At 39.9% G+C, this 25,176-nt stretch overlaps 1 protein-coding gene across 14 annotated transcripts in view; it reads left to right on the top strand.

Annotated features, from left to right (window-relative positions):
* The window catches only part of TNS3 (tensin 3), a 224,072-nt gene that overhangs the window by 156,705 nt on the left and 42,191 nt on the right, over positions 1 to 25,176 (top strand). For all 14 annotated transcript variants that reach the window (XM_054193543.1, XM_054193529.1, XM_054193532.1 and 11 more), the window contains 3 exons: positions 12,633 to 12,811; positions 13,163 to 13,280; positions 13,375 to 13,458. In XM_054193543.1, coding sequence (XP_054049518.1) covers positions 12,633 to 12,811; positions 13,163 to 13,280; positions 13,375 to 13,458 — 381 coding nt within the window. The remainder of the gene's footprint in view (positions 1 to 12,632; positions 12,812 to 13,162; positions 13,281 to 13,374; positions 13,459 to 25,176) is intronic.

Raw genomic sequence — 25,176 nt, 5'->3', positions numbered from 1 at the left:
AGCAGCAATTCTAGATGTGTGTTGAGTCCCTTGTCAGCCCTTTAAACCCTTTGAGTATATTCATCGCAATTAGCAGTGCCATTTTATGTTGTGTCTAATGCCACTGAAATGCAGCAGACTGTTCCCAAGAGAGGCAGCCTTACACTGCCTCGAGGATGTCTGCCCAAACCACAACACAGGATCCTTGGACATGAGTTAGCCCATTCATCTCAGCATCAGATCTGGTGACTCTGCAGTGGTGAGGTTTGTTGGATTAGCTTGTTTATTTAATGGTTTGAAGGTTTTCTTATGGGTTAGCTCTCTGTCAGATCAAAGAGTTAGACTTGCAACGTGGACAGGTAATCGCTGAATGCCGTGTGCAAAAGGAGTGGTAAGGGCCCATGGCTGGAGGTGGGGGGCAGGTAGAACGGCCATTTTAGCAGCCTTTAAAGCAGATAGAACAGGTTTGTTCCGAAACTGCATACCTATGTCTTCGTGATAGGACTTGATCTGTAGGAACTTTACTGTGAGGAACACAGTTATTCCACCGTGTTACCAAACACCCTTAGGAAATTATGATTAATACTTAGGGCAGAGCTATGAGAAAGGTAACTTCGGTATTTTAGGGCATTAGCTCCAACTCTAAGGTGGGAAACGTCAGGATTCACCTGTCATTTTCTGCATATGCTTCAGCATGTGATACTGGAGTAAGTAACATAAGAATAGCGTTCAATTAAACAAAAGGTTTTTTGAAGGAAATATTCCTGCATATAGCTTTAGCACCATAGTTATGAATCTTTAAGTTTGCCTTTGTGTCAAGTGCTAAAATTTTCTGTTTCTGACTTTTGCAAGTATAATTCAGTTTATACTAGTAAGAGCTTGCTTTTGAAACTATCTTTTGTTACAAAGGTAAAACAATATGTAGATGTGTGCTGCCTCCTCTGCTTGAGACTAGAAAGGTCACCAGCACATACTGATTTTCCAGATGCTGTAGGATTTATTTATTTACATATCTGGACTTGCCCCGCTGCTGTATACAGAGTCATTTATGCATGGTGTGCACAAAACAAGTGGAAAAAGCAGTTTGACCAATTAAGAATGAGGAAGACTTGGAATGTTTTTCCCTGGATACATCATGTGATGGAAAGGGAGCATTCTAGCTGCAAGGAGAAATTGCAAATTGGTGTGGTCAGATGGAAGCAACAGGACTATAATTTCATGTCTCATCTGAATGCAGATGATGGTCATAGTTCTGAGCATAAAACACAGATGTTCTGATACGTTCTTTCAAACTCTGCACAGCACTTCAGAGTAGTAAATCCAGAAGTGTAGTCCAAACATCACGATACACCACTAGGCAGATAACTGAACACTGGAAAAGTAATCTACTCTTTGCAGAATCCCCTACCACCTCCCAAGCCTCAGCTGTATAAGAAAACAGGTAGATAAATTGAAACAGCAAAATTAGTCTGTTTTGACTGTGGGTGGGAAAAGGAACAGCAAGCCTAAAGTTTGAGAAACAAGGAAATACTCTTTATTAGCTCCCGTCCTTTTTCAAACATGCTTGGCAGTTCAGTTGTCTTTGAGTTTATAGGTAGAGAGGTGGGTGTTGGCCTCTTCTCCCAGGTGAATAATGACAGGACCAGAGGAAACGGTCTGAAGCTGCGGCAGGGGAGGTTTAGATTAGATATTAGGAAGAATTACTTTACTGAAAGAGTGGTCAGGCACTGGAACAGCCTGCCCAGGGAGGTGGTTGAGTCACCATCCCTAGAGATGTTTAAGAAACATCTAGATGTGGCACTTCAGGGCATGCTCTAGTGGCAGAGATTGTAGGTTGTTTGGTTCTGGTTTGGTTTTCTTGGTTTGTTTTTTTTTGTATGTGTGTGTGTATGGTTGGACTCGATGATCTCAAAGGTCCTTTCCAACCATGAAGATTCTATGATTCTATGCAATATCTGTGTGAGGAGAGGTAGTGAAGGCGGCATTAAGGTATGCAGGTCTGTCAAATGCTCTAGAGTTCCAGTGTACAAACTCAAGCCCTTAAAAAGTCGGTTGTCTTCATACTCTACTGAGGATTAGTGCTTCTGTGCAAGGATTAATAAATAACAAGAAATACCCTCTGTACTCACTGGGATAAATGGCAACTGTTAAATAGTTTTTTAAAAAAATATCAGATAACCGAGCACAATGAGTTATGTTTTTATTCCTGCATGTGTGTGAACAAGCTAATGTATAATGTCATGGAAAGCTCCTCTTCAGACTTTTAATGTTGCTTTCCCTCCTCAGTGCACAGCGGTAGCATCAGTTTAGCCTGCCTCTGTTCCCCTGTGTACGCACATACATGCAGTAAGGCTGAAGTACTCAGCATACCTGCAGTGAAAGGCTGTAAACATGTGCTATTCTAGCAAGAAAAGAAAATCTTACAATATAAATGAAATAATCCCTTAAAATAACAATAATACATTCTTGTTCTTTGCCAGTTTGTGGTAACGGAGCACAGGCCTGTTGGACATAGTTTACCTTACCTTGGACTAGACTCATAGAATTAGGATAACGAGGGGATCCACTAAGGCAATTAATTAGCTGTTGAAACTACTGCAGCACAGGAGGTGTAACTGATAGCACAAGAAAACGCTGGCTGCCATGGGGATGAGGAAATAGCCATGAATAAAGGATAACCAAAACAGCAGTTGTTCACTGGTGAGTAATGGTTGGTTTTACCTAGTAAGGTTTTAGGGAGAGCTCTGTACCCTGTGACTTAAACAGTCTTTGACTGTTTATCGAGAATGGATTGGCCTGTGATGGAAGGAGTTGGCAGATGAGGGCTGAATGGCTCTGAGTGAGGTTGAATGGGCGAGTGAGCGGGAGCAAACAGTGCTGGGTATGAATGGGATTGATGTAATACATTGTGTGTGTGTCTAATTTGAGGGTTGAATTATGAAAGGGTGATGGGTTTATCTGTTTTCCTGCATGAGCGTGCAGAAAATACATGCCTTAAGAAGGTATGCCTATGTTTCCAGTGCCCTCCAAAGCTCGAAGAATGAATTTAAGAATGAAAGCTCTATGCGTCAGCCAGGGTGTACGTTACGGTGCATTCTTACCTCTCTTTGCTTGTATGTTTCTGCACTGATTGACAAACAGGCAGTTACCTCTCCTTTCGCATTTCTTCCTAGAGGTTTTTATACATGTATACCCTTAGCCTAGGTTAACATGGCACAAAGTACTGACTGCCCATGGCGCAGAGTTCTAGGTTCTGTCTGAAATAATGTCTTGGGTCAAGTGCTCGGTGTTCTTGAGAACAGGAATAAAGCCAACAGCGATCCTTGAATTTCTTTTTGCTAGGATGTGTCTTTGTGAACCATGTAGCACAGTGGCTGATAACCTCTTTTCTCCTTCAGTGCTATGTTCATCGCTTATCAGAGATGAATTAGTGCACTATACATTAAGATTTTTCCAGTTTTTTGCTTTTACATGAGCTGAGTTACATGGGGGTGAGTTTCTGGTAGTAAATGAAGCTGCCATTTACTAGTAACAGTGCTGCAGTAGTTCTTAATTTTAAATAACAGGAAGGTTTGTAGCCTGAGAAAATGTTGATGCGTATGTAAGCTTGTCTTTGCAGCCTTATGTTCCCCCTTTACTTCGGTCTATGTGTATTCTTTCATGCATAATAACACATGACTTCAGTCTACTGTTAAAGATCATTTGTAAGACTTATTTCCTCAAACCAGCCTTCTTTTATCAAAAAGCTTAGGCTTATGGGGTAGAGAGGGAAAGCTAAAACAATGTTTTGCTTCTACCTAGAAAACTGTAAAAGCAAGAATCTGTTAATAAATTTAGAGAACAGAAAGGTTTTTACCCATTTTCAGTAAAACCTACCATTACTCACCCGTGTCTCATCCCCACTCCCCACCTTTTCACTCTTAAAATGTTACAATTTGTGTCTTCAGAAAAATGTTATAAAGCAGTTGAATTATGTGATCCAACTAAGGCAAAGCACACGAACACACGCACTCGACATTTGAGGGCAGCCTGTTTCCATTGCTGTGACCAAGAGATGCATGTCTATCTAAATCCGCCAGCATGAGGAAGAGGGGGACTGTATTTTCCATAAAGTTGAAATTATATTGTTGCTCTCTGCTCATTCTGATTCTTCTTCATGCATTAGTGACTGTGTTTGAAAATACCATCTTAAAACATCCTTAGGTCACCTGATGTGGTGAGGACAACACAGGTATCCGGTTCACACAGTCTTACATTTTGTGTGGAGTTTATGTAGTTTATCAGCTGAGTAAAGAATTGAGCATTAAACAAAGCCATCTTCCCTCCCTCCCTCAAAAACATCCCAACGTGCAAAATGAATAAAAACGAGGAGGCTAAACATCTGATTACAAGTGTCTGGAATATCTTCAGAGATTTTTCCTCTATCAAAAATAAATCTTTGAAGATGGTCCAAATTACGGTATCATAAATCATGCTACAGTATATTTGCAGACAAAGAAGCGGAGAAGAAATCCTTTTTGCATACTTGGTTTAATAATAATTTTTAAAAGCATTGAACTGTTCCAGATGTTCCCATTCACTCTGATATTTTGTGGGAGAGCAAACCCAGTCCGTCTGAAATAAGGTGTAAGGTGACAGGAGAACAAAGCTTGTTCAAATCCTCACGTGCCTTATTTGCATGTACTAATAATACACTACAAAACCTGTTGTAGTTTACATCGCCCAGGAATATTTTGGTACCTGACTTTGGAGTTAATTCTGCAGTGGTTAACAGTAAATTTAAATGGAGTTTTCAGCTAAACTGAAGTTAAAAATGGAGTTTTAAAGTTATAACTGGAGTTTTAACTGAATTCAATTTTTTAAACTACACCAAATTTAGTTAATTTTTAAGCTAAAGTTAAAGATGGAACTTCAGTTACATTTAGCAGCACAGTAACTTTTCATTTAAGTTATGTCGTGTACTTGTTCCACAAATTTTTAGCTATGCTATAACTTTCAGGATGTGGCCACCTGAGTCGTGATGTCATGATTATGACATCTTTGTACAGGTTTGGAGATACCAGTTTGGATTTTGCAACAGGCTTGCTGCCCATGCTTGGCACGGTGTACAAGAGCTAAGAAACTAAAGTGGCCAGACCTGTGAAGCTGCTGTGTTCTACACGAACAGGTTTAATGGCCTACTTGGATTTAGGGTAGAGTTTAGACTTATTCACTTGCTTGTTAGAGTAATGGGATATGAGGAGTTTAGAATCCTAGTCTACTACTCATTCTAGATAGGGGAAAATAGACGTGCTGGAACATGTCCAGAGAAGGGCCACGAGGATGATCAGAGGGCTGGAGCACCTCTCCTATGAGGACAGACTGAGAGAGTTGGGGTTGATCAGTCTGGAGAAAAGAAGACTCCGAGGAGACCTTACAGTGGCCTTCCAGTATCTTAAGGGGGCCTACAAGAAAGCTGGAGAGGGACTTTTTGGGATGTCGGGTAATGGTAGGACTAGAGGGAATGGATCAAAACTAGAGATGGGATGATTCAGATTGAACGTTAGGAAGAAGCTCTTCACCATGAGGGTGGTGAGACACTGGCACAGGTTGCCCAGAGACGTGGTGAAAGCCCCATCCCTGGTAGTTTGTAAGGCCAGGCTGGATGGGGCTTTGAGTAACCTGATCTAGTGGGAGGTGTCCCTGCCCATGGCAGGGAGGTTGGAACTAGCTGATCTTTAAGGTCCCTTCCAACCCTAACAATTCTATGAAAAGAGAAGAGTTTGCTTGTGAATCATTGCTAAACATGGGATATTTTTTCAAGAACAAAGAGATTTTTGTGGTTGCAATACCAGTTCCTACTAATTTTAGAAATATTAAGGCACTGAAGATATCACAGACACAGCTCAGTTGGCTTCTGTTCTGATTAATCGCTTTGAAACAGTGTTCCTATAGAGCTGTGAATCTGAAAATTTGAGCTTAACAAGATACTCTGTTAGGACTTGCATCAGAAATCCATTATTTTGTTTCAACTGGGTCCTTCTTCCACCACAACCATGTTTGGCTCAAGTTTTGTCTTGCTACCTTTGAAGATGTTATTTTTCCTTTAAATTTATAACAGTGATTGTAAAGCTGAAAGAATTGCTTTGGTGTAAGCATAAAGCTATCTTGAAAGCTTGATCATTAAATGCCTTCTGCAAAAATCTTAAACTTTGTAGAAGATAAATGGTGCCAGAGGAGGAAATCACTTCTGATTTGGATAGTATGGTAACATTTTTTAGTATGTGGGGCAGTCCCTGAAGGCTCTGCTGTCAGAAATTAACTTCTGGACTTTTTTTTTCTTCATGAATTGTTAAGCCTCCCGTTGGGTTGAATCCCCGTGTTTCACCATAATGGGTAGTCGGAGTTATGAAGATCTTTTTTTAACTACTGTATAGGCAGTGGCGTCTGGAATTTCTGCAATGCTAACATAATTCTCCCCAGAGTCTTATTTCAGCCTTCAGGACTATGCTGAGGTCTGCGAAAGGGGCACTGGAAAAACAGCCTAGTGGGAGTTTTCACTGTTAATTTCTCGAGAGAACCTTGAGTTTTATTGATCTGTGGGTTGAACTGGTGGAGCCTCTTTTATGTCATGCTAACTTTTCGCACAGGTTGAAGCTATGGTGAGAAGCTCACTTTAAGTGCATCGCTTTGTCTGGTCCTCTCTATACTCCTCTGTGTGTGACGTGCCTGTACGCAGCAATAATTTCCATGTCTGTCTGCAGAGTCTGTTATTTGTTGTGTGTATTATTTTTTTAATTATGGTTGATTTGTGTTGGTTGGTTGATTAAACATACATCCTAGTAATTTTTCCTTTTGTTTCTTCAAACCACATGTGGTTTTCTTGACCATGTGTACATGGTTGTCATATTTTCTTAAATGTATAAATGTTACCTTTTGTCTCTTGTGAAAGGGATAGTGTTGAAATTAATTCATTATACATCTATACACAAGCTTTGATCACCCATTTAGCTATAAAATTACAAATAAAATTGAACAATCTAACACGTTTTCATTAAGCATTGAAGCCGATAGAGATCTTTGCTAATTTCCCAAAGATACTCTAAATGAAAATGTGTTTGGCCTTATGTTTAAATGTGAAAAATTTACAATTAATGGTTCCAGTATGAAGTTAATTCTTAGTGATTTGACAACATCTGGCATTTCCTAAACTGTTCTGCAGTTGATTGAAAGCAGTGTTGTCAAATAAAACTGCTTTGTAAGGTCATTATCCTGCTGTATTTAGTGCTAGTGCGGCCTCCCCTTGAGTATTGTGTGCAGTTCTGGGCCCCACAATTTAAGAAGGATGTTAAAGTACTTGAATGTGTCCAGAGGAGGGCACCAAAGGTGGTGAAGGGGCTGCAAGGCATGTCCTCTGAGGGGTGGCTAAGGACTTTGGGTTGTCTAGGTTCGAGAGAAAGAGGCCGAGGGGCGACCTCATTGCTCTCTACAGCTTCCTGAGGAGGGGAAGGGGAGAGGGAGGTCCTGATCTCTTCTCCCTGGGATCCAGTGCGTTAGAGAATCAGAGTGTGATTCAGGTTGAAAGGAACCTCAGGAAGTCATTGGGTCCAACCTCCTGCTCAGAGCAGGTTCAGTTAGATCACATTGCCCACGGTTGTGTCCAGTCAAGTCTTTAAAACCTCCAGGGTTGTAGATTTCATAGCGTTTTCAGACACCTGCTCCAGCGATTGACCCCTCTCCCTGTGCAGCTCTTTTTCCTTGTATCTAGTCAGAATTTTCCTTGCTGCAACTTGTCTGTTGCCTCTTGTCCTACCACTTTGCATCCCTGAGAAGAGTCTGGCCGCATCTCTGTAATGCCTCCTGCAGGCAGTTAGGCATTAGGCAGTGAGGGCCTGTTCTGTTATTGGGAGCGAGCAAGCCAGTTTTCCCAGCCTCTTCTCATGTTGTGTACTCCAGTCCTTGACTGTTTTGGTAACCCTTTGCTGGATTCAGTCCAATTTTTTGTACTTTCGATGCAGCACTGCAGATGTGGCCTCACAAATACTGAATAGGGGTGAGTAATCACTTTTCTTGACCTGGTGGCTACTGTCTTGCTATTACAGTTCAGCGTGCAGTTGGATTTTTGCCACAAGGGCAACAGCCAAGATCTCCCAGTCATCTTCTGCATAGCTGCTTTTCTATTCAGTTCCATTCGTAGCTGCTGTATATTCTGCCAAGCCTGTATGTTTTCATGAGATTACTCCATCCCAGTGCTAGAAATTAAGAAAAAGCAGTGTGTCTCACAGATATAATGAAGTGCATGTAATCTTAATTGAATTTAATCACAATTTAAAGTTTAAAATGCTTAGCTTTTTCTAGCAGCTGATTATTACAAGACATATGGAGACAGAAATCTATTGTGGGGTTAAAAGATATATTAGAAAATATGATCTGAAATTCCAAACTGGAGCTATTAAATCAAAGAATGGTCTGATTTAAAGCATTTTTGTCCCCTTGCCAAGCCTTTTATGCACCCTTGTGTCACCTGTGTATGAGCAGAACCAACTTGTTAAGCAAGTTAAGAAAAGCACTAGGAAGGCTTTTCAGACTGGCTGTCTGAAATTATACCATATCTAGAAGCATTTCCAGACACCAAGGAAAGTCTTTGTTGGGCCCTTTGAAAGTTGAGGATTATTTTGTGTCATGGAATGGTGAGATTGGAAGGGACCTCCGGAGGTCATCTGATCAACACCTTCCCTTCACCCACTCAAACAGGGTCTCCTACAGTTGCCCAGTACCACTTCTAGATGGCTTTTGACTGTCTTCAAGGAGGGTGACTCCACAACCTCCCTGGGCAACTTGTGCCCCTGGGCAACAATGCCCTGAATAACATGCTTTAGCTTTTGGTCATCCCTGAAGTGGTCAGGCAGTTAGACTACATGATCATTGTAGGACCCTTCCGACTGGAATGTTCTGTTCTCTTCTGTTCTGAATCCTTAATACTAAAGGATGGCAATTATTATTTTGATAATTTGAAGTACATTATGGAGCCTGCAGGTTATTTAGAGCCCCTTATAGAGGGGTGAACAAGATGATGCTGAAAGTTCTTATGAACTTTGTTTTATAATCATCTCTTGTAAGGGGTTTCCAGTTTGACTGTAATTTGCACAGTTGGCTGTGATAGGTGGAAGTTAAGTGACGGTCTTAGATGGACTATGATGGCTTTTGGAAAAGACTGATAGTTCTGTTTCACACATGATAGGGACTTCCAAAATGGGCAGAAGGGCTGTCAGTCCAGCTTGTTTTTCCACCTCCACAAGAAAAGGTCTCACAGAGTTGTACCACATATGCTGTGCTTGCCACACTCTCACATAAAGGTAGTTTTGAGGGTGGCCCACAAGCCTGATGAATCATGTGGAAGCACATAAGCATCATCTCACTAGTTGTGACAATTGAAAGTAAAAGTGGACCTTTTTAATGGTGTGTCTCATGCAGTTGGTAAATACAAACATGTGTAACACTTGAAGAGTTAACGTAGCAGTTTTTGAAGTTTAGGTGGGACAACTGCTAATATACGCGATAGAGCGCCTGTTGACATGCCACTGCAGACGAGATTTTGAGCTTAGTGTTGTTTTCTTTCTACCAGTTATAAATACTTCTCAGTAGTACTCCAGGAAAGGTAAGCAGCTAAAGAAACCAGACAAAGACTAACCTTTAACCACTGACAGTGCTCTGTTAGCTGTAGCGTTGGCGTGGTGATAACCATCTGACAAGATAAATGCCTGACGCAGTTCTGATGCCAGTCTGTTGGAATGTTATTATTTGTTCTTCAGGGAAAACAAAATTATTTTTGTCGTTCACAAGGGAAAAGAGAGAAATGAGAGTATACAAAATGCTTTCAAAGAAATAAATATGTCTTCATGGGATATTTGTGAAGCTCTGCCAAAACTTTAAACTAAACTACAAGAACAAAAACATATGATGTGACTTCCAGGAAGTCTTGGCTCCTGACACTTTACACTGCAAAAGATGCCTTTTAAATTAATAACTCTCAACGTGTTACATTGTGAGGCAGCTCTGAAGTACATTCGAGAAACTAATCAACTGTGTAAAAGTCAGGTTTTGCTGACAGCTTTGCTTAATTTTCATCCCTTAGATTCAAGTTACTTGCTTTAAGCTTTCTTGCAATATAACAGCTCAACTTCTCCTCTCCTTTATCCACCATCTGCTGGGAATTTTATATGTAAAGCACTTCCACTCTATTTAAGGAAAATATCCAGTTTTCCTGAGATACCTCTTTGCAGCTTTCTGCGGACCATATTAACTTCGTAGAAATTACAAGCTTCACGAGTGTGTGAATACTAATGACATGAGTGTATGAATATCATTGACAATGAAGCCCTCGTTAGCATGTCAAGTCAAATCTGTGCTAAATTTTGAGGTCTGTTTTGACCCATTGAAAAGGTAGACGTTCTCTCTCATCATCTACATGGCTGTGTTAAGTAGGAGAGGCACATTCAGAAAGAAACGGCCTGTACCTTAATAACTGGGTTACAAATGGAGTGAAACTCTCATGTGTTGTTCCTGGCTTCCGTTGCTTCCTGGGGAGGAGTGGTGGGACTGGGAGTGCCTGGTCTCAGATGATTTCTTCAAATTCTGAGATTCTGCACAGTGATTCCCACTCATTTTTCTTTACAGAAATTACAAATAAAAAAAGAATTCCAATGCAAAAAGTTGGCAAATTCTAGATTAGTGTGAAGTCTGTCTACATTGCTAAGCATCTTCAATTTCAGTACAAATCTTCATGATTTTTTAGCATCACTTAAGAAGTTTGGGAGATACTTGTGATTTTGTATCCTTTTCTGGCTTCAAAGATCTTGTTCGATGCATCTAGCTTGCTCACAGTGTCTTTAGAAGATACTCTTTCCACCTGAAAGACCGCACATAAGTTTCTAGTCAAGCAACAAAGGGTTAAATAAGTGTTTAAAATATGGGTGCTTAAAAAAATATTTTAGTTTTCAAAGTTGTACCATAAAAACAGAATCTCAGCTGTGTCCTTTCCAAGATGCTCTAGGTATATTTATATTGACTTGATAAGATAAATAACTGACTAAATTTAGACCCTGAAATTTAACCCTATTGGTGGAATTTTCAAAAGTGACTAACAGGATTTTATTTATTGGCTTAAGTAGTCATTACTGTCACACTGGCTTTGGTAGCAGAGCTGGATTTTTCAAAGCATCTAATTCTGTAGCTTACAAGAGATTTATTAATATTTTTAGAATAAGCCACTACTTGCCAACAAGTTATTCAGGTTGATGCATATGTATCTCAGTGCAGAATCACTTAAGTACCATGGGTTTTAGTCTGAAATCCCTGTCTGTATTTTAATCTTAAATAAAAGGTGTTCTTCTATACAGAAACCTATTTGTGCATTGATGCTCTATAATTGTGCTATGTAATCAAGGTGAAATGTCTATAATACAGGCACTTCTGCTGCATGTCAAATTTTACAACCTGGCTTCTGTCAGCTACTTCAGATTAGGAAATGGACGTGTGTGGGAGGTGTACACTCGTCATCTTTCTCTTACCCAAGTGGCTGGTCAGCCCTCCTGCTGATTTAGATGGAGAACGCGCTCTGGACTCCTGCTGTTAACAGCTCTGTGATCAGGGTCTGTAGGAGATGTGCTTAATCAACACATACTTACAGTTGGAAATGATTGTAAGAGTTTAAATGACACTGACCAATGAAAATAAATTCTTGTATTAATCCTCAGCTTCTTTTAAGAGAAATAGCTAATTCTCAAAGATCTTTTTGCACATATATAGACAATAAAAACTCTCAGAAGATTATCTGAAAAGTTGCTGCGCAACTTTGTATTGTCCCATGACTACGCAGAAAGGACTACTCTGGCGTCCTTATTGTTGACTTACGAAGAAGGGTAGGAAAAGCAATTGCTGCAGGAATTTTCTGAAAGTGCCTGCTGGTGGGAGTAGATGACTAAAGTATACAGTCCTGCTAATCATAAAGCTCTAGCTAATGACACTGTCTTAACAGTGACTTTGGAAACAAATGCTGCTTTAGGCCCTTGAATATTCTGGATTGTTCTGCTGCCTCGGCCTACTCTTGTGCTCAGTTCCTCAGACTCCAAAACGTTACAGGTCCTCTGTGTATCTAATACCTAATTTTTATGATGAAGTGTGATTGCAGTGTGTGTCAGAAAAAGTGAGCTGGGTTTATAAGGGCCAGGGTCTGTGTTAGCTAAGAAGCAGCTGGTTTTTTTCGGGGAAGATGCAGTCCTGGAAAGCAGCAGTGGTTTTGGTGCTGAGAGCTGTTACGTGTTAGGGGTGGACACAGAGGTTTCACATTTGGCTACCCGTAGCGGTCCCTGCTGGCAGGCTCTATTGGTGGCACTGGGAGTAACCTCTTCCAAAAATAAGCATCAGCTGAAGCGTGCTGCTTCACTCCTCTGGAACCGGGCGTGCTGCAAGTATGTTCCAACTTGTGTCAGCAAGGCTAAATACAATTGGTTTTATCCTTCCCCTCCATGTGTTTTGTAAAGAAATTATGAAATGTCTTTCATGAGCCTTCTTGAACAGAATCAGTGAAGGCGCAATAGTGAAGTTCGTTTTAACAGCTCTAACTGAGAGGGAAAAAAAAAAGTTTATTAATCAGTTTATCTATTTGTTTTCAGCAACAGGTACGCAAGATAGTGATGCAGCAGGGGGAAGGATCAGAAAGTTAAGTGTTGGGCAGTATGACAATAATGTCCCTGGGCAGCCCTTGTATAACAGGTGTGGATGGATGAAGTCTCCTACTGCTGACCAGGCTGTAAATCCAGGATCACCGGTTCCTGTAGGGGAGACCAAGGAGGTAAACAATGAAGAATTTTTCAAGACATATTTATTGAAGTGAATGGCCAGTAGGGAGTCCTGTGTTCATGTTCGGTGTCCAAAATCAAAGTGAAGCAATTGGGCAGTTGCATTGTGGCAATAAGAACAACGAATGACTGTAGTTATCTCAGAAATGCAATTCTTGTTTAATGATGTCCTGCTCTTGTACTCTCTGTTTGCATGTTTTCAGTGTTCCAAGATCTCTCTGCTGGAACAGTGGATCCGATTATATGAAACTTTCTATAATCTTAACGAAAAATGCCTCACTGTGTTGTAGGATTAAGTAGGAATTTTCATACTGTAATTTTTGCTTTTTTTGTGCCCTTTCTAGATGGCTGTTGCATTTTACCAAGATGAAATAGATGGGGGAATCATCTCCCCAACAAAAAATGGAAATGAAGCTGTCCCATCCACACCAGCTTTTCCCCTGTCACCAGACACATCATATGGTAAGGAAATGTCTGTCTCTTTTTATTTATTTTAATAGCACTATTAATATTTTACTGTTACTGAAGAGGAATTGTACTTTTCCTTCTCTCCTAGTGAAAACACCTCCACTATACCATCAGCGCATTCCCTCCTGCCAAAAGGTCAGCAGCCCATCTGAGCTGTACAGAACCAGTCCTGGTAAGATAGATACACCTACTTCTTAAATAATTTGAAACCGAAGTGCGTATGAAGGCAAATAACACAACAGTGTTTATTCCTTTATAAACAGGACATACACCTGGTGATTTTTGATATGTGCAAGTCAGAGAAATACAATTTAGCAGTACTATTTGAATCATATCAAAAAGAAGTAAACAATGAAGAATTATGCAAGAAAATTTTAATGCCAATACCCTTAATTGCCAAGAGGGAGTCCTGTGTTCGTGTTCAGTGTCCAAAATCAGTGAGGAGCACTTAGGCAGTTGCGTCCTGGCAGTAAGAGAAAATGCAATTCGGCGTTTGAGGCTATTCTGCTTTTGTTCTCTGTATATGTTCCATGATCTCTCTGATGATATTTGATAGTATCAAAAGAGTACTGTCAGGAGACTTGAGTTCCTTGTGATTTTTAGTAGTTTTTTGTCTCCAGCTGAGGAAACAGGGATGTTGACATCTTGCCAGGAAAGTGAAGCTGGCAGTAGAGCTTGGCAGTAGCTATGCTCAAGTCAAGGAGGATCCTTAATCAAAGGAATGAATGTTCTGGTGGGGTTTTGCCAGAATAAAGTTTGTAAATGCGCAATCGTGGAAAAGTAGTTGATAATTACATGGTTAAAGATTTAATGTGATCTAGCTATGAGTTTTATTAATAAAGGCCTTAACGCTTTCCTGCTAAAAATAGCTGTCACCCTGAGGAAGGGGCTGGAGAAATTAAAAAGAAGCAAAACACCCTGTTTGGAACATTTCATGTGGGTCACAGCTCATCTCTAGATGATATTGATCACAAAATCTTAACTGCAAATTAGATTTTGTTACCTGTCACCTGTCCTGTGCGAAATTCTTAAAAAAAAAAAAAAAAGATAAGTTTAAAAAAAACCCCAAGTATTTCACCTGACTGCATGAGAAAGTGCTGGACATAGAAGGAAGCCAACATAATTTATTTGAAACCAGAATAAAAATCACAGACCTCAATTTAAATTGTATGCATTAGAAGATGTTCAGATGTTAATTCATGTGTGTATATATAGTTTTATTGCTTAGGCTCTGACTGTCTTCTCAGGCAGGTTCTTGATAGTAGAGTTTCCAATAAATTCGAGGGTGGATTTTGCTGCAATAATAGTTACAGTATTGTGTTTTTAACTTTGGAAAAAAACACCTTCCTGTTTTATTTGCCTCATTTAACAGTTATCAAAAGCAAATAATATCAAACATCAACACAGAATAAAATTATCTTTAGTAATAAAGCAGTTTTCTACCCAGTTCAAGACATCTCTTTATGCTTCAGTTGCTTTTCCTTTTATTCTCTCAACTTAAACAATTAGTGGTAGATGCCCTCCTTAGGGCAGCTTCAGCAAATCAATTACAGGTTACTTACGTTGGGTTATTGTACTGAACACTTGGTTGTTAAATGGTCGCCATCGCTGTTGCTAAGGGTTAGGACTGGCACTCGAAAATTTTGTGGCTTTCAGTGTGTTTCTCTGTTTTGTTGGTGATTGTCCTGCTTAATTCCAAACGCCGTCATCTCCCAAATGCTGGGGTTAGATGCTCAGTTAATGGGACATTAAAAATAATTACTCTAATTTAGACCACAGCAGGTAATTGTCCCTTTGAATGCCCCTTTAAAAATGGTGCTCAAGGTGTACTGAATGCTACAGGTTAAGTGCTCAGCTCCCTATGGCTTTGCTTTTAGCCGCAAACATAATGTCCTTTGATAAAGGTTAAAGGTGGCTGAGGCGGGTCAGCTAGAATGCATGCAATACACCATTAGCAAGCACCACTAAGAAATCTTAGTTAGTTCCCACCAGAGCACAGAAACTTCTGTTGCCAGAGGCAATATTAGAATCCCACTTTAAATATTTTTTCTTTTTTTCCTCATTTCCCTTTACTGTTCTACTTTATTTATTGCCTATATCTACAGTAAGTATCTATTTATTGCACTTACTTGCTTCTGCATCTTCTGACTTTGGCAAGAAGTGAAGAAGATGTCTTCTCATTATTTTTGCTAACAATCCCTAATTCATGGCCAGAGCAAGAGAGTTGTGTTTTGTGTGTTGAATGAGGCCAAGAGTCTGAAGGGAACATAAGTAGCTATTCTGGTGGTTGATACTGCGCTAATGCACATGCAACAAAGATGACTCAGTATGCAATTTGTAAGAATTCTTACAGCCACAATTTTTAGTACTTTCCTTTGCAGCCTTGCTCTTCTTTTAAATGCTTTCATGGTTTTTATTTTAGTACAAGTTGGGAAACATACTGACTTCTCCAGAGATTTCAACAGATTCAGGTCTTTGGAGTCATGGACTCTGGAGTCTTAATTTCTGCTGTTGAGATACTGCCCTTTTTGTCTCAGTTCAGATCACCCTTGAATTCAAAATTGTTTTGTTTTGCATCTCAGCTTTCCTGCTTATCTGCATTCTAAGTTAGTAGTGAGAATGCTGTAACATCTGGCCACCAATTATCTAGATATGTTACTGTCTTATTTCCTCCCCACTTCCTTGTAGAGAATAGCTTTCAGTGTAGTTAGCACTTATGATACCAAGGCAGAACTACTGTGGCTTTAGAAAAGTATAAAAGTATACATGATTTTGTGTATTCTGTATTCAAGAATTACAGTAACATCCAATCTTTCTGCATACAAAATGAAAAATGATCTGTTCTTTTGCAAGTTATTCTTGTTGTAAACTGTGTACCTTATCTTGAATGCATCTAATTGTGATTCTTGAACTATTTATTGAAGAGGAGGGCACAGTCTTCACTGAAGCCTGACAAAACCCTGTAGAAAATGGTGCTCTATTAGCCCTAGAAATCTCAATTTTCTTTCCAGGTGAAACCACTTTGTTAGGGAAAGTCAGTCCAGTGGTCAGTCCAGTATCTGTCCCTCTCATCAGCTATGCCCTACCCCTTCTTCCTCCCTATTCATTTATTTAGAGATGCAGTGCCTGGGCCAGCTAGAAAGAGCAGGATTCCTTTCCAGAGCCTTGTTCTTTCTCAGATGGGAGCAAGTTTAACCTCCCTCAGTCCGTGTTCAGGGATGAAGTCCTTTCGTGTCAACATTGCTGCTTCAGCGATCACTTGCTGCCATGGTTTCATGACCCTTTTACTGACTTTACATAGCTTGCAAGTAATACAGCACCCACAGAGTTCATTCGGAATTAGCTTTTGAAAGACACCATGTTTCTTAAGGCAAACTTGAGCAGCCTGTAAATTGGCTAGCTTTATAAATACCCCATGAAAAAGTAGGCTCCAGATAGAACCCAAATACAGTGCTCTCAGTAACACAATAGCCATTGTATATCCCATGGGAGAGTCCCAGACATCAGTGGAGGAACAGAAGCGCTATTTCTAAGCCATTTCGAAGCTTATAAAGGCTGTCTTGTCTCAGACAGCATACAGCTAATTGGAGTCCCTTTGTATATAGAAGTAACAAATGAAAACGCAGCAAGCTCTTTGCCAGAGGACTGAACTCTGGCTGACCACCCCTGCCACTCCACCCCTCGGGCTGGACGTGAGGAGCTGCCCCTTCTTCAGCCCTGGCTAAAGCATAGACAGAGCTTTGCAGAAAATCTGTATTCACAAACGGGCACTATCTTGCAGCAGAAGGCAGGGATCTGTGGACAAGGGAAGATTGTCTATAATCCTTTATCCATGTACTGAGAAAGAGAAGACACGATGTCCTGTTTTTCCGTCTTTTCTGAAGAGCCTAGGTAAACTCGGGTGGTTCAAGCAGTGCGTATGGTGGAATGATAGCACTGCTGCTAGTATGAGGAATCTCAGAGCCTTCAGGCATTGCGTAAGGCCTTGCCTTTTCATACCTGCCACGGAGGTTAGCATAGGTACTGTACTCAAAGCTTGTGTTATGCATACAAGCTGCATCTTTTCTAAAAATTATCAAAAGGTCATCGCTTGTGCTGTCACGGAACTCTTCAAGACCAGACACTGGTGTATCTCCACAATTTCTTCTCATACAGACTGTTTTCATCTGACAGAGACATTGTAATCCTAAATTCCCACCACTAACTAACATAGGCTTACTCTGTTACACCACCCAGTAGAATGGTGAGTGTTTCATAAATCTCTTGGGAGACAAACTCACAACCTAACAGATATCCTCGTTACTGCATAATTCTATTACTGATTATGATTTTATACTGTTGTAATTTAATACTGTTATTCCAGGATTGTAATTTCTTCCAGGCACTGAGTTGCAAGGGGAGTGAAACGTACTGCTTAATTGTTCAATAAAAAAAGTCAAGGTTCTGAACCGAAAACCTTTGCTGTGTGTCGGGACGGTTAGTAGCATGGGGAATAAAAGCAATACTAATTTGTGAGAAGGAAAAATTCCCAGTTTATATTGTGCAAAAATCTTTCTCCACAATAGGAAAAGGTTTCATATCATATTTTTTTTTATAAGTGCCTTCCTCTCGTTCTCTTAACTGTTTATGTAAGGTATACACGTCCAAAGCAAGAGATAGGTATGGAACTTTTCCAGACTTCTGTGTTTATTTGCCTAGAACATCAGTCCATCCACTTCAGTGGATGGTTATCATAAGCTCTGTCCTCCTGGAAACAGAGGTTCATCTTGGTTTATGCTGCTGTTGTGATTTGGGGTTGGGGTTTTTCGGAGTTGTTTTCTTTTGATACTTTTGGGTTGGTTTGTTTGTTTGTTTTAAACATTGAGGCTATTAACAAGCAATAAAAAATACAAGTAGAGACAAGAAATTTATGATATTTACTACAAGGCAGATAGACAAGGTCTGTGTTATGTTTTTCATTGTCCTGCAATTGACCTTGACCATGTTTATTTCGTGGCTAAATCTAGTGCTCATCTCCATAATATTTTTATAATGAAACAGCTAATGTTTCTTAGTTATGATAGAATTTACCGTTTACTAGTGCATATGAAGCCTCTATAGGCTTCAGGAGCAAGTAGGAAAGGACTTGGTTTTCCTGTTTGGATTCTACCGACATGAACTTAATCAGGTCTTCCAGAAAGAGCATGTGGAATACTGTAAAGCGTAGTCAGAAACGTTCAGAGGCCACTTCTTGGCTGTTGTGAACACTGAAGCCAACACAACGTGCTATGATCTGTGTGACACTTTTTCCTCCCTGGATTACTTTCATTGACACATTCAGCTCAGTAAAACTAACCTCTGTACAAACTTTCTGTTGCACAAAGTTTGGAGATGACGATGTATTTTCGAGTCTTTATTGTCATAGACCTCCTTCTCTTTGCAACACGTATTATAATACATTTCTTAACATATCTTTCAAATACAAACATGGAAATTTTGTATCCTCTGTGGCCTGCGGAGAAAGAAGCAATACTTATTATCAGCAACTTCAGTCTGGTAATGCAAATTCGCAGCAAAGGTGTGTTCTGTTTCGTGTGCTGAATAGATTAATGATTTTATTTAATTTGCGTCAGTTTGAATGGTGGAAAATATGTTGTAACAGAAGAACCAAATTGAAACTGGAAATAACTTGAAAATACTGGTAGTCTATGCCATACTGGTAGTGAGCCATATTAACCAAAATGGTTATCGTTTTAAGTGCCACAACTGAGCTGTTTGGTCATCAGCTTTAATTGAGCTTTCCCCCGCCCCCCTCAGTTTGGCTGAGATTTTTGTGGGAGATATTCTCCCAGTGCACACTGATTAACTTACCAAAGCTTTATTCTCTGGTTTAGAGATGTGAAATTATTTGGAGATTAATCCATTTAGCTAACTAAATATGGACTGGTTTTATTTATAGCCATGTTACGTGTTCCTATGTAAAACTTTACAAAATCTGTACTTATTTCAGGCACTCACTAAAAATTCTAACATGTCATTGATTCAGAGGAGTAAGGAATACATACCTGAATATAAAAGGCTGGGGAGTGCCAAGTCTATGGAAGATAATGTGTGTTGAAGAAACGGTGGGATAATATAAATGTATTTTTTTTTGGCTGATGAGTTAAAGCTGAGGAAAGATGCCATTCTTGTTAGTCAGTTTTCGTAAGAAAGCTTATTGTCTAAAGCATACTCTGTCTTGGTTGGTTTTTGGATACTGCAGTTTGATAAAATACTCTGGAATCTGAATATATTTTTTGTTTGTAGCCAATGTTGTATCTTATCACAGAATCAAAAATTCTTTAAATCTGATGCTTATGTCAAGACAAAGGTGTTTCATGGTAAAATGTTCTCACAGTCTTGCGAGCTGAACTTCTGCAAGGGGCAGGGTTTGGTGTGACTTACAGGTCGAACATCACGTTGAACATGAGATAAATTCACGTGCTACAGATAGCCATGGAAAATACATTGAGTGCAAGCAGAATGCATAATCTAGTACACATGTATGTAATTCCTTGTGCAGCTCCTCTACAATCCTGCAGAATTTAAAAAAAAAAAAAAATACACCAACCAACCAAAGAAAACCAAACCACAGAGACGATGCTTAGGTGCTTCAGCCGTTACACTGAAGAGATGATTGGTGAAGCTAGTCAATGCCTCCTCTTCCTCCTACTCTCATTTTTGTAGCAGAATTTTCATTTGGACACAACACTGTGTTTGCAGATCAGAACAAGCTTTAAGCCGTATCCTGCCCTGTTAAAATTGCTTTGGAGAACAAATTTGAGTATATAGTGATTTGGAAAGACTTTCTGGTTTATACTGTGTGTCTCACCTTCTGAGAAAGTTTTTTTTTTTTTTTTTTTTTTTTCTTGGTTTTACTGGGTGACTCTTCATTCCGTGCAGGGAAAGCACTGATGGATAAGCAAACACAAGAACCGAGACTGTCCCTCTAAAAAGGGAAAGTCAACAACAGGTTGGCCCTGTCTGCATTATCCATTTGAACCAAGACACTGCTGAAAAGTTACGTGGAGTCTTCCACCTCAAATAGCAAATGTGAATTAGCTTTTCTCACAGGGAAATGAGTATCCAAGTGACAGGGACCCTAAACGTAGAAAGAAGCTCCCCACTTTCTTACACACTCATTTTGTCCGCAAGTCAAATGTTGAACTGTGTTGAAGAAATGGTGGATCTTGTGACAAAAATGCTGTCCAACAGGAACTCATACGTACTAAAGTTTTTAGCTCGGGACATCTTTAAGTCTTTTACAGGTTATAAGTCTTCCATCAATGGTAGCTTAACATGTCTTACTGGTCCTTGGTCCCATGCTAATACCATTAAAACAAATAACTGCTGATAGGTTCTCCTTCAAGACCCACTCTGTAGACTTCATTCCTTGTTTGGGGCACCTCACTTTAGTCCAGTTAGTCTGCTATTTGTTTGGTCTTGGCTCACTTTTTTATAATACTGTGAATCTAAAATGAAGCAACTGCCTTTTTTTCAAAAGGAGTTATTAACTGAGGAAAAAGCTGGAACCAGAGGAAACGGCACCTGCAGGCTTAGCAATACAGTCCACTAGAAACCCTCTTCACTGCATATCCTGGCAGTTGACAGCCACACAATATTAAGGCTTTGATTCTTTCTCTAAAGCCTGCGTTTCAGATGCTCCCAAGCTTTTCAAAGACTGCCTTGAGTGGCCCAAAGACTGCCTTCAGTGGCCTTGAGTGCCCCATATGGCTGCACGGTGCTGCTTTCATATCTGGTCATCAGAGAGTACGTCATTAGTACTCTTCACTCAGTGCTTTTGAAGGGTGCCTGTTGGTTGTAATTCTGTGCAAACTGATTTGATGCCCAGCTGGGAGATGACACAAAGAGTTGATAAAATTGCCTAGAACTAAAGGATGCATAAACTGTGCATTTCATTGAAAGCTGAGACCTATGTAAGAAAGAGGCAACTTGTACAGCGCTCATATCCCTTGAAATTCTAAGATCAAGCTCAAACGCTACGTGAAATAGCTAAGTATGTTAATGAAAATGTTCCTGCTGTGCTTAAATTTTGTTTCTTCTATCTTACCATTTCTTTCTATGTTTGAGTGGCAGCCTAGCAATTTGCAACTCTGCCTGCCTGTGTTCAACTGCCACAAATATTTTGGCGCTGAATTCATTATAAAGGATGTTTGAAAAAGAACGCAAAGTTTAAGAAAACGTTAGAAAAAAATATTGGGAATGTTGAATATGTTCAAAATACATGATCTGCGTGCAATATTTGTTCTAGAAATTTCATTCCAACTTGTATTTACTCTGTCAGGGAGCATACTGTATAACCAGTCTATTTAGATCATTGCTGAGCCCCAGAGTTAGCTTACCAAGTAGATGCACTAAGAAACTCTTAAATACCTGCGTGTCAAAGAACTATTTTCAGACATCATTCAGGAAACTGGTGCGTTTTGGAACCTTCAGGTTGAGTTACTCTGAGAAGAAAAGCAGGTCAGAAAACACCTATAGAGTTGCCAGGAGAGAATACCAAAGCAAGGGAGCGTTAGCACTGACAGTCGCAGCTCTGGCACTTCACAGTCTGAGAAATCCCCCTACAGCTCCGTCTGCCCAGTGCTGAGGGATGTGAGTTCAGAGTTCAGCGTGTATCAGCATTGCAACCAGCGAAGTAACTATGGGAATTTCAATGCAGTGACATTCTTTGTTATCCCTCGGGTCTCGACAGGTCTGTACAGTTGTGCTATTAAAGCCAGTGGCATTTACAAGTGTGATTGTCTTCTCCATTTTCCACCAGCTGAACCTAACTCTTTGACATTTTCTAAATCCCATTTAGAAGGAGGAGGAGCTTTTTCCATGCAAATCTAATAGCCAGTTTGAGTATTCATGTGTCACAGGAGACATGTGCATGATTATCAGCAAGGACGTCAACCAGGTGTTCCTGTGGAAGTCTGAAAACTATGATGCTTTTCAGCCAGATTTTTCTGGCTTGGTTCATTCACGTTACTATTTAATACAGGTTAGAATAATGGTAGCGCAGGCTTCTTGCAGGAGGAAAACTTGAATTCAAATCCGTGGCTTGATTTAGAGGAAGTCCTCTGAATAGGACTGAGGATAAAGGGCTAACTCTACTAGACTACTTAAAGTCTTTAAGTGTGAAACTCGTGTAAAAATACTCCTTTGGTCTGGAATTGTCAGCTTCCAACAATAGCATAAAACCTCCCTTGTGCAATGTTTATTACCTAGCCTTAGGTGACCAAATGAACATGATTCTTCCAAAGCTCTCGTTTCCCATCAATTAGATGGCAAATGCAGGCTTGTGCCCAGGGGCTCTGAATTCTGGTCAGCAGCAATACATCTGAAAGCTTAATTGTGCAGCGTGCAGCTTAACGTCCTTCCTGTAGCTCTAGTCCAAAGGCATTTTCTCTTGAGAGAAAGCAGTATCATTATCTGGTATTTATTTATTTATGTAAGTTTTTTTTAATCTTTGCTGTCCAAGATAACCGACTGTACTTGGAATACGCACCTATTAGCTGAAAAAACGGTGGCATTTCCAAAGGTGCTGAACGCAGTTTTTCATTATGTTCACTGGTAGCTATGAGAGTTCATAATTTCTAAAATTCACGCGATAAAATAAACTGTAATTCTGAAGTTGTAAATGCCAAAAAAATGCTGTTTACATAATCAAATTATTACACAGGAAAAACTGTGTTTATACAACATTTCAGTGTTGTAACTTTTGATCATGGTCTCAAAGCAGATGTGCCTATTTAGTTAAACTTGATCATACACTGATGGGGGGGGGGTGGGGTAGTTTTTTCTTTTTTTTTTTTTTTTTTTCCTTTATAAGAACCAGTGAAAAATTGACTGTGAGAGGTTTCTGAAGCACTAAGTTTTAGAGAGTTTAGTTTCCATTTTTCCCTTTCAGTGGGAAAAAGTGATGCATTTCCCCACATAATTCTGTCATTTGACCAATAACTATCTATGTATCTATTCATTGAAGTATATATGAGTAAAATCTTACATGTATATAAAAAAGAGAAGAATCCGAAGCTGAGAAGTCCATTGCTATTTTTGGCTTGTTCTGAAGATGCGAGGGATAAGCCATTGGCAAAAATTCATCAGCAGTTTAACAGAAATACAGGATTGGACGAGCAGGCAGTCTGGCAGATGTGGATTGTTTTTACATGTACCTGTTGATGCTAGTTAGCAGTGCACAGAGGTAGCATGCATTTTTGAGATGTTACTAGTCCTTTTGTCTGGAAAAGCTTAAATTAACAAAAATCCATGGGAACAATTACTTACCTTGCTATGATTACGTGAAACAAGTTTTTGCAAATCTTCCAGGGTGAGGCCTCCTACTATATGATGTGGCAGTCGATGGCTGTGATGTGCCAGAGTGTGACCCATGTAGTTTGAGGGAAGGCTGAAGGAGAAGAAAGTTCCAAAAACTGAAGTACAGCTGTGAGCACACCTTTTCAAAACAATTAAAGTCTCGAAACAATCCTGTGTTTGAGTGCCTGGGAAAGTCTGGTCTGCTGCATTCAGAAGTCAAAGATGTTCTTTAATTTCAGAATTACAGACTTGCCAGTGTTGAGTGAGGACAGAGAGGAAATAACACGTTCAGTCCCACTTAAGTGTTTACAGTCCAAAGGTCATATTGCTCTATGTTTTTTAAGATGCTATTCTCCCCTATGTTAATTCTTTCTGTTTATTCCCTCTTGCAGAAGAGGACAAAAATAAAATTAGTCTGTGTTTTTCTACACCTGAGTTAGTCCTGCTGTTTTGTGAAGCCATTCATATTCAGACACCTAGCAGACAAAATCTGAAATGCACTATTGCTTGAGATTGACTCCCACATTTCTGTCAATCGTGGGAGCAGTGGGGAAACGTATGTGATTCCTGTACAAATTGTAGAGTTTGCTGAATTTGCGTCTGAGAGCCATGGCATAGCCACCCTCACTGCAGGTTGTCCTGTTAGAGAAAGGTCCGTGTTACAATTCAAGCCCTGCATTTTAAGCTCCTTTGGATGGATCTTGCAGTGTGATGGTTCTGATGAAACTGGGAATCTTGTGCACTTTACCTAGGAGAACTGTACACAGGCCTTGCTCTATGAGTAAACACCACCACCTACCTGGCAGAGGATGGAGGACCTGATCTGTGAAGGACTCTGTGCTGTGCAATTCTCCTTGCCAAGTAACAGACCTTCTCCTTTTGGGGTGCCATTATCTTACAAACTGCGCTCACCTAAACCCAACTAGTTCCTCACCCGAGACATCCAACACTCCCCTCCCTTTCATGTCAAAGAGGTTTCATTTATGAATGGCCCCCTAAATATAACCAGGTCTGATTCAGTTAGAAAGCAAAAAAAAAAAAAAAAAAAACCAAAAACTTAATAAAGGATAAATTTGGTAAAATGTTGACAAAACTCAAGTATATTACTGCTTTTCATTACCTCGTGTCTACTTACGTTACATTGATATGTTACTTTGAACAGTTTCTCGCTTAACCCAGCCTTCGTGTGGTATCTCAGACCACTCTTATCTTCTTGGTTCTCTTCTAATTCATCAAGTGTAAATAGCTGAACAAGCAAATCTTCCAAGACTTGCAGATCAGGAAGGAAATGGGACATCCAAAGGTTTCCTGTGATTACAGTGCTTTTTATGCAGAGCCAGGAATGCTTTTTATGGAGAGCAATTTTCTCTAATAATTATTGTTTATAGGAGTTTGAAGATTGTGTTCAACTGCATTTGTCTCTGCCAGCAAGCATCCAACATATAGAGGAAGTGTAGTTGCATAATAAATTAATCAAAGGAACTGATGGCAGTTGTGGACTGCTGCATTAATAACCTGGTCTGTCTCTGTGGCAAGGATTGTTCCTCGT

The sequence above is a fragment of the Rissa tridactyla genome, chromosome 2 (assembly GCF_028500815.1).
Source record: "Rissa tridactyla isolate bRisTri1 chromosome 2, bRisTri1.patW.cur.20221130, whole genome shotgun sequence".
Taxonomy (NCBI): Eukaryota; Metazoa; Chordata; class Aves; order Charadriiformes; family Laridae; genus Rissa; species Rissa tridactyla.
This window is presented reverse-complemented; position numbering and strand designations above follow the sequence as displayed.